The sequence below is a fragment of the Lasioglossum baleicum genome, chromosome 15 (assembly GCF_051020765.1).
Source record: "Lasioglossum baleicum chromosome 15, iyLasBale1, whole genome shotgun sequence".
In the NCBI taxonomy this organism is placed as follows: domain Eukaryota; kingdom Metazoa; phylum Arthropoda; class Insecta; order Hymenoptera; family Halictidae; genus Lasioglossum; species Lasioglossum baleicum.
In genome coordinates this window covers 10,726,220-10,735,764 of record NC_134943.1, presented here as the reverse complement: position 1 = coordinate 10,735,764, position 9,545 = coordinate 10,726,220, and the positions used below count along the sequence as shown (strand labels likewise).

Sequence of the window (9,545 nt, the reverse complement as noted above, 5' to 3'; positions counted from 1 at the left end):
TAATGATTGCGAGCAATCATCTTGTTAAGAATTGTGGTTTCCCTAGCGTTTTCCCAGTCGGTTCTGATTATTGAACCGAATACGTCTGGCTTACTATACGCGTTTCGTTTTATCGTTTAATTATCCTTGCACTTGATGTGAAATGTACACGATCGACACCGAACGCCAGACGCATTTCGGTGAGATCTACCTTTCGAACGATTACGTCGCAGGTAATTTCAGATTCGTATTTAATAAATAGATATAAATAAATAGCGTACTAGCTACTTCATCGACCCGAATGAACGTTATAGCCAGCCAAGATGCGCAAAGCCTGGTCCAAAACGAAACGTTCACGATGCAAATTCCTCTATTCTATTTTTATCCTAATGTACACCTCGTTCTCGCTCTGTAATCCTCGAGGCCCCAGTCATTTCAAGATATCTAAATTCTGCATACATACATAATTATGCATTCGTTCGGAGAATATTTAATCATCTTTATTATTCCCTTTGTTCATTGGATCTGTGTAAGCTTGTTGATTATCGATATATCTTTCAATCATCTAAAATTGGTCCAGTTCCGAAAAATCACGCAAAACGATGAAGATAACATAGGCATGAACGTGATTAATAATTACAGGCGCTTAGGATGCATATCCTAAAATTGTACGAGATAATAAAATAGAAATTTAACGAATGTATATCTTTATTGAAAAATTCTTGCCGTTTTGACTATAAGATAGAATGCAGATTTCGGCAGAAAACATTTGCTCAGTAAAGTGTCCAGTTTTGGGCCGGTGGCGCCATCCGTGGTAAAACGCTGAAACAGACTATTAGTATCTCGGATTACTGCTAGATGACACCATAGTCTTCTGTAAAAAATAAAATAATTTTGAGTTTTGAATTTGAAACATTTACAATGAAGGTTGAATTCGAATTGGTGATGTCTTCATCATCCATATTTGAAGATCGATACGTATACAAAGCCATTGATGCTTATCTAATGAATTTTGATATTGTTGTTTAGTCTTGAATAAAAAACATTTTTCAAGTTTGACCTTTTATTAGTTTTATCTGGTTTTATCGGATTTTAGTAATATTTGTCGAGTAAAACCAAGTAAAACGATGGTAAAACGATTACAACTGTACGAATACCAACCCCGAAATTTCGCTACAAATAACTATCGATAGTAAAAGTAAATCATCGATTGTTCATCTCGATAGTGAGAACTATCGATAACCATCGATAGTACTTCGATAGATCTCCACCACTACTACACAAAAATACCTGACAAAATAAAGGATACGTATTTACTGGTATTTACAGTGTAAATACATGAGTGTACATAACAGTCAATAACAGTGCATAACAATATCGGCATTTCAAAAGTATAATATTACATGTCTACGGTTATTAATTGCAGTATAGTTAATCTATGCAGAAAACATCAATTACTCGAATTTCATAAATCGGATGAGGTATATAAGTAGACAAGGTGGTAGAGCAACCGGTACACGTAAACATAACCTAACTTGTAAAATTTATGTATATCATGACTTTCAGGCATGTTTGGAGATAGTTTCGAAACATTATTTAGGATCAGATACTGGAGGAACACGGCGGAACGTGCGTCAATGAAACAACTTATCTAGTTTGATAGTAATAGTAGAGAGTTTCATAGAATAATGGGACGTAGTCGAACACCTTCCCCAGCAAGGAGGAGAGATCGATCGAGAGACCGGGATCGCGAAAGAGAACGCGACAGAGATCGAAGAAGAAGACGTTCCCGTGAGAGAAGAAGAAGGTACACGTTTCTAGTTCGATTAGATCCACTGCGATGTATAAAAGTGTCTGTCACAAACTAAAACTTATTTTAGATCCGTAGAACGAGATAGGGTGAAGTCGAGGGACAGAGAAAGAGAACGTGATCGTGATCGAGAGAGGCACAGACGTTCATACAGTAGGTCCAGATCTAGAGAGAGGGATAGGCCAAAACCTAAACAAAAAGCTAACACAGCAGAACGTCCTGTTATCACAGGTATATCTGTTGCAATTTAACACGTAAATTTGTTATAAAATATTCACGGAACATGTTAAAGATAATGCTATGTTTGATCGTAAGCCGAACGATTTTATTAACAAGATTGATGTTCAACAGAGGCTGATCTTCAAGGGAAAACACCCGAGGAACAGGAAATGATGAGAATAATGGGTTTTTGTGGCTTCGATACTACCAAGGGTAAAAAGGTTGACGGCAACGACGTGGGTGCCGTACACGTTATTTTGAAGAGAAAGTATAGGCAATACATGAACAGGAAAGGAGGATTCAATAGACCGTTGGACTTTGTGGCGTAGAAAGCTTGTTCTAAGTGTGCAAGTTTACCACAGAAATTACAGAAACAAACAGATTATCTTTGCAAAGTGTTTATCTAAAAAATACAAATCTCGAGAAATGAAAATTAAAGGTAATTTATTATTGGGAAGAGCACGCAGCTTCAGTCTTCGATTCTCGATCGTTTCCTCGAAGGTGTGTCATCATCGGCAGTGCTGCTCGTCGTCTCGTTCATATTGGAATTACGGATTTCGCTGTCTTCTTCCGAATGTGACAATGAAAGCTAGAAAAATCAATATGAACGATAATCTCGGAAAATGTCTCTGCGACATTTGTATACTTAATTGTTCAATCTATATTATTACCGTGCTCGTATCCATTTTCTCAAGACCTTCCACTAGTTGTGGATTCTTAATGCGGAAATCTCGCGTGACGCTGTGTTTCATGTAATTCTCCAAAGGTATCTGTCACAAATATATACGAAGATGCAATTCAAATTTCATATGGAATGTCAATAAAATGATAAGTGTTTTGTATCGCTGTGTATCTGTAATAATACTCACGCCCGTTCTTTTGCCAAGTAGCAGTACTTCTTTGTTGAACTGCTCAATTTCATAAACCACGCGTGGTATCACTTTGGTTTCGCGTAAAATTTTGTTCCTTCGCGCGTGAGAGTCAGTCTTGGAGTCTAATTTATTCTGATTTTCCTGTGATAAAATGTCTCGAATAACAGGCCGTCTCAATTACACTGTACAACACCAAATTTGTTCAGCAATTACTGTTGAGTGATTCTTATAGAGTTGAGAAATCATGCATTTTTACAAAAATCGTTTTAGAATGACAAACTCTATAAGAATCACCCAACAGTAATTGCTGAACAAATTTGGTGTTGTACAGTGTTACTAATGCAGAAAGAAAAATATAAATAACGCTGAGAATAAGTCTGATTACCTCGAGGTACGTCACAAGATTGTAAAAGGCAGATTTTAATGGTTTTCCAGCCAATTGTATCACTTGAATGAATCTGGAATGTAACATGTACATAAATATCACAACAACAATAATATATGTACCTTGATAGTGGTTACGTACTTGACTGTTTGGAAAGCCGCGTTCTGTTCGTTCGATTTAGCGTAAAAATATTTTGTAAGGTTCCCCAGCAAATGATACAAATATTGTAAATTTTTAAACGTGATATCGGTACATGGACCTGGTTCTATCGACGTACGTGTCAATGTATGAAGCACTTGCATAAGGTAAGACAGCTGTTTACACAAATTTCGTTCCTTGTCTCTTAAACTGTTATTATCTGTTTTGATATCGTCATCGAGATATTTCTATTAAGTACAAAACACCAGCAAAATGTCGTAGCTATTAATTATAGATTTTGAATCGCTACATACAGATTTCGTCGATCGTTCCAGACGCTCGGACTATGATATCTTCAGCTTTCAAGTGCAACAGCAGCCAGGAAGCGTTATTCAATTTTTCTTTTATGCAATCGTTTAGTACGTTGTAAATCAGCTCAAATGTCTCTTCGTGAATAATCTCGTATTGTTCGTTCGATGTCAATTGATTCTGTATTTATCAAAGCAAACCGTAAAGAGTAAAAACACATTAAAAACAGTCGCATGAATACTTACACCATCGATACTGCCAACTTTTTCACATAGTTTCTCACAGATTTCATTCAACGTCTCTCCATACTCTTGCGTATATCCTTCCAAACGTAACAGAAACTGAACTACAATAGCAACGACAGACGCTTCCAGCTCTTTTGTTTGCACCACCTTTTTAACGCATTCGAATACCTTTCGTGCACATACAGAATATAATATTAAAAAGCAGTACATAATATCAATGTAGATTGTAGATCTACCAATTGATCTACCGACCTTCTCGCCATTGAATTCAGCGAAATTAATTTTGTATGCAAACTGTTCCATAATCTGTAACAGCAGAATGGATACTTTCTTCTTTGTGTTACTATCTGTTTCTTGGCCAACCGATTCCACGAAACAATCGTTTAAAGAGAGAACAACTTTCTGCAGTTGTAAATTAATATCCCCCGATGCAAAGTTACTCATCGATTGTACTTTAGCAGGAAACAGACGCACATATTTAATGAAGAGATGTAATGGAATTATGAAACGCAAGCAATCATACAAAATCACCTACGTATCGTGTTGAGAAATCGAGGCAGTTCCGTTGAGAATGTCGTGCACATACAATAGCAAATCTCCTTGAAACATTGCAGGGCTAATACTGTCATCTGTTCATCTTGCTCAACCACATCGGCCAGACTTAAGACAAAGTATTCGTAAAGTAACCTGAACACAAAATATAGCATGTTAACAAATGTCGAGACTCATGGATTTTTCCCGTCTCTTGTACTCACCCTCCGATCCCGATGTAGACGTCTACGTACGAATTCGATTGCACTCGACCGGTATCGGTCTTCAGTGGCTTTGTTGTTTGTAAAAGTTGTTCGCACGTTTGGAGTATATAACAACAGAAGTTACGATTTTCACGAAGCTCAACAAGTTGGGTTTGAGCCGAAGAAGATCGCTTGTTCCTGAATAAATCATACGTAGAAATGTATCACATCGAAACTGCCAAGCGTAAGTATCTACACTTACGAGTATAATAGGGATAGACATTGATGTATCGCATCCAAGTCCATAATAGAGGTAGGCACTTTAACGTTATTCGATTTAACAGGTTTTCTGGTCGTGTGGCTCGCATCCTTATTCTTCTTAGCTTTACCACCGTCTGGCTTCTTCGTTTTTGTAGATTGTTGCTGTTAATGACAATACAGTGAATAAACTATAGCTTCAAACAAATAAAAAGGATAATGATATGTATATTACCGTTTTAATAAAGTCTATCGACTGCGTATAACCCTTGAATAAATTCCCAATACTATCACAAATTTCTGAACTCTCTTCCAAAAACCATTGTCCTATTCGAAACGCTATTAAAGCTTCATAAGTGACAATTGCCATGTTGAGATGTTGCAACTTGATCTGAGATTTTAAAGAGTCTTCTGAAAGATCTATCCCCCGCTCCTAGAATGATCATAGATAAACGAACGTAAGCAATTCTGTGTACAGAAAATTTATGAACAGTGATTTTGTTTAAATTACCAAATTGAAATGTTCCAAATCAGTGGCTGACATACGTGTGCACAGAGACTCTAAAATAGCATGCCATTTATCAGATGTATTCGATTTCCTCGATAACATACAAATGTATATTTTCTGTATCGCAAATATCAGCTCTGCTATAGGTTCTTTTAAGACAATTTCTGTTTCCTGAACGTCGATACACAGTTCAAATTTGATAGGTGGTAAGACATTCTCGTCCTTCTCAAGATAAAGATTCAAATGCGAAGCAAGCATATTCAGCACGACTTCTGTTATTTCATGATTTTTCGCAGCGATACTGTAAAAGCCTAAAATGTATGATATTATTCAGTACCGATGAAATGTTCCACGTATGTACAATGTAGAAAGCAAATGTAGAAACGTAATCTGCTCTGTGAACCTTTGTACATGTGCAATCGAACTTCAAACTCATAGGTAAAGCTCTTCTTTAATATATCCAATATTTCGTAACACAAAGTCTTGTCAGGTTCGTTGGTTGGCTTCTCCCGTTGTGTACCGCATTCTACGGTCACCTGTTATAAGAATTACCAAGATCTACATTGTCGCGTCAGTATATAGGTTTTGCGTCAAATTCAATCTTATGTAAATCAATTTCACCCTTTGAAATTGATTTGCAAAATGTTGAAATTCATTTGAAAAAGGGTGTATTTGACTTGCAAAGGGGTGAATTTGGATTGCAAAACCTGTAGATGCTGAAATTTTCTTCGTTACTAAATTTCAACCGAATATACCTGAGTTAACGTCGACGTAGAACTCGAGCTAACAGCATACATGGAAGAGTTGCAGCGTTGACTCAGTCTAAAGTTGCTCAAGGAGTGCATCTTGGAATATTTCAACATTTCAAGAAATCCTGTAATCGCCATTTGACGTTTCTCTATACCTTTCCTATAAAGAGCTTTTCTCAAAGTCAAAAGAAGATTCTCCCGTATATTGGGCGAAACATGCATCAACGGCAGAATAGCAAACAAAACTTGATCAGCTACAACAGTCGGCAGGAATATCAACCGTTCGAGGAGAGTCATGATCCAAATTTGATGATCCAGAATTATTACCGATAATTCACGGCATGCGTACTTTAAACAATCTAAAAGATGTACATATATAGTTCCAAATTCATTAGAGAATTTGTGACCAACATAAATGATTTGTTACCCGTATAGTGTATCATTGGTGTACCACTCACTACTATTTTGTCAACTAGTTCCTGTAACACAGTGGCCACTGTTTCGTGTCGTTTTTTAATTATTTCTCGAATGATCTCGGCTCCTGTATTCCACAAGACCACCGTATTATGTTTAAACTTTTGGCTTGTACTCATTAACACGAACGCTAGATCTATGAGACCTTTCAATACCATATGACGATCCTTGTTGCTGTAAACTCGAGAAATAGAAAGCTATACGTAAAAGAAATTCGAATACCTTACCTGGTGTCTATGATTCGTCGAACGATATCGATTACATTGAGATCAGACGGCAAAAGTTGTCTCAGCCAGGCGCTACTTTGTCTTTTCTCTTTGTCCATGCTGCTATTAACGATAGCCAATTTCAATATTTCGAAAATCTGCCGGATGCATCCTTTGTCATTAAAATGAAACAGACCTTACTACTTCTCAAGTAAAACAAAGAATGTTTTTATTTGCTGAAACTTTGATTACCTGATCTGTGTATATATTGGATACAGATGTTAACACGGCAAGCATAAACGGTTGTAAGATATACTTTGACGCGTAACAAGCACATTTAAGATTACGAAGAAAGTCTTTCAGACTTTCGTGGTCTAATTGCACAGCTTGGTACACATAGTACAGTACAGTGCTTTCAATATCTGCGAGTTCTTTTGTGCCGATGATGCCTGTATGGAACAATTGGACCAAGATAGAATAGAATAAGTTGCAACACATAGTTGAGTTACGTACCGATGCTTTCCATACTGTCCTTATCGTCAGTAGAAAGTGCTTTTGCATAGGAAGACTCAAAATATTTACACAGCGCGTCGAAGAAGTATCGCTGGTCTTGATTCTTACATAATTTTAGAGCTTGATAGGCAAAAGGTGGCACTTGATTCGGCGATAGATCAGGCAAAGCACGACACAATGCTCTGACAACTATTTGACGATCTTGTTTATCCAAAGCCATTTCCCTTTGAACAAATATTGTATAATATAGCATAATGTTTTAAAACACGCAACTATGTTGTGCTTAAAAATCATTTACCCAAACATTTTAGCTAGCAACGGTAGGTGGTTGGTATTCCATTGATAATTACATATCGCTTTAACGATCAACAATTTATACTCGCTCCCAGAGACTTCTTTATCCACGTGAACAATCTGCTTTTCATTTTCCAATGCTTCGAGCAGCGCAGGTAACAGGTCTTTCCAACTGATAAGAAAAAATAATAAAATTAGCATGATATTTTAGAACGTATGTAAAGTTCTACAGAAACGGTGGTCATTAATGTACCATAGTAGTTCGTTATTTTTATTATTGTCGTCACGAATACCGATTACACAAACATCGACAAGTTTAACAATATTGTGCTTCGAATGCTTCGGAAGATCGAAAATTATTCGATTGACAATCGCATCCGCGTGTACGGTAGGTATTTTGGTTTTTTCTAAAATTCCTATCGTGTTCTCGATCAATTTGAGCCGCTTTGATCGATAGAATTCAGAATCAGGGAATGCTTGTAATATGTCGTCGAATATTTTCGGTGCGTCTGTCTTACAAACGTTGTGGTTTATTATCTTCGTGAGCTGTCGAAGATGTTAATTAATCGTAAATTATTCCACAGTTCTAATTAGTAATAAATTATTTTATGCAGTATCGTTACCTCTTCCACGTTCGAATCTTGAATAAATGCGCGCAATTCCTGTTGCTTCTCAGGGTCTCGTAAACGTTGAAATTGCTGATACATTTCTAATTCTATCAGTTTTCGATATTTCTTTCAGAATGGAAAACAAGTTTTCTCTTTGATTCAAGTTTTTATACGCTTGAATTGAAAGATGACAAATTACATGTATCGTCGTATTCGTACGTCTAAATATACTACTCAATACTACTCTAGTAACTGCACGAAATTGAACTGAATTGAATTGAACTGCAATACTTACGAGTTTGACAAAGATTCGCATAGAGGACGCATCCTTTTCGAACGTATGGGAACCTATATCAGTGATGGGAACTTTATGTGCATTGTGCTTCAATGTCAATGTGTGCTTCATGAGTACCTCCGAGTCCGAGTATTTTTTGTTTTCAGGGTTCGCATTTATACATATTTAGGTTTATTGATTTATCACAGTGATCGTAGAATCACGATCACGGTCGTGATTTTAACTTCATTCATCGAGATTCATAATCGCCGAGATATTTAACGTTTTGTGTCAGAGTAAACGAGAATAAAGAGAGTTTACAAATACGTATCCCGTGAAATATTGATTCGACATTTCGATGATCTTGGATTAGCACTTTTGTACGTAGGATAATGAAAGGGATCTATTGGATGAACAAAAAAATAGTTAGGACGTATTATATGATTAGACTGAGGATTTTTATGCATTTGTAGGAGGAATAAGGGAGGAAATAGCACTCTAAATATACACATAAAGTATATTGGTTTCCATTTCTTGCAATCGACGAAGACAATTTCTATTTTGCATAACGATCCGCAGAAGAAATAAATTTTATTTTGCATAAAGATCCCAGAATCACTCTGTACACAAAGTAGAAGTAATTACATCGAAATCTAAACAGCATAATGTTATAAGTGTAAATATGTGGTTTGGTACGTTTGAAGTCACATGTCGTCCGCTAATGGCGACATGAGACACGATAGACGATAGACGAATGAGGGTTAAAAAAAGAGCAGAACTTGTCCCAGTTCCCAGATCACCCTGTACACGAAGTAGAAGTAATTATATCTAATTGTTCGATTGAATAATGGTATAAATGTAGATATGTGATTTGAAGTCGCATGTGATCCACATATATGGCATATGGCGACACGAGACACGAGTTTTTCCATAGGAAATGAGCGGGACATTTTGAAAACAGGCGAATGGT

General features: G+C 36.6%; 2 protein-coding genes across 3 annotated transcripts; one reads left to right on the top strand and one right to left on the bottom strand.

The window, feature by feature from the left end:
- Nucleotides 1-73: 73 nt before the first annotated feature.
- Ytr (U4/U6.U5 small nuclear ribonucleoprotein 27 kDa protein yantar) lies at nt 74-2,850 on the top strand. 2 transcript variants are annotated; one of them, XM_076438952.1, is made up of 4 exons: nt 74-212; nt 1,546-1,786; nt 1,860-2,020; nt 2,141-2,850. In XM_076438952.1, the coding sequence occupies exons 2-4, from the start codon at nt 1,668-1,670 to the stop codon at nt 2,335-2,337; spliced, it is 477 nt and encodes a 158-aa protein (XP_076295067.1). In that variant the 5' UTR covers nt 74-212; nt 1,546-1,667; the 3' UTR covers nt 2,338-2,850. The 2 variants fall into 2 exon arrangements, with proteins under 2 accessions (XP_076295067.1, XP_076295066.1); XM_076438951.1 differs by lacking the exon at nt 74-212 and adding an exon at nt 1,244-1,460.
- On the bottom strand, nt 2,388-8,590 carry Fanci (Fanconi anemia complementation group I). The gene is made up of 22 exons (XM_076438881.1): nt 8,317-8,590; nt 7,947-8,239; nt 7,698-7,865; nt 7,400-7,623; nt 7,139-7,335; nt 6,908-7,044; nt 6,634-6,854; nt 6,213-6,565; nt 5,861-5,993; nt 5,461-5,768; nt 5,185-5,382; nt 4,954-5,114; nt 4,713-4,889; nt 4,493-4,644; nt 4,210-4,409; nt 3,958-4,125; nt 3,718-3,892; nt 3,407-3,623; nt 3,266-3,338; nt 2,878-3,021; nt 2,680-2,778; nt 2,388-2,597 (listed from the first exon to the last, which is right to left on the bottom strand). The coding sequence occupies exons 1-22, from the start codon at nt 8,398-8,400 to the stop codon at nt 2,478-2,480; spliced, it is 4,002 nt and encodes a 1,333-aa protein (XP_076294996.1). The 5' UTR covers nt 8,401-8,590; the 3' UTR covers nt 2,388-2,477.
- Nucleotides 8,591-9,545: the final 955 nt, after the last annotated feature.

Coding starts and splice junctions, on each gene's coding strand:
- Ytr (XM_076438952.1), top strand. CDS start 1,668: ATGGGACGTAGTCGAACACCTTCCCCAGCAAGGAGGAGAGATCGATCG. Junction 1,787..1,859: donor TCCCGTGAGAGAAGAAGAAG/GTACACGTTTCT, acceptor AACTTATTTTAG/ATCCGTAGAACGAGATAGGG. Junction 2,021..2,140: donor AGAACGTCCTGTTATCACAG/GTATATCTGTTG, acceptor GATGTTCAACAG/AGGCTGATCTTCAAGGGAAA.
- Fanci (XM_076438881.1), bottom strand. CDS start 8,400: ATGTATCAGCAATTTCAACGTTTACGAGACCCTGAGAAGCAACAGGAA. Junction 6,566..6,633: donor ACCAATGATACACTATACGG/GTAACAAATCAT, acceptor TACATCTTTTAG/ATTGTTTAAAGTACGCATGC. Junction 5,115..5,184: donor CGATAGACTTTATTAAAACG/GTAATATACATA, acceptor TGTCATTAACAG/CAACAATCTACAAAAACGAA.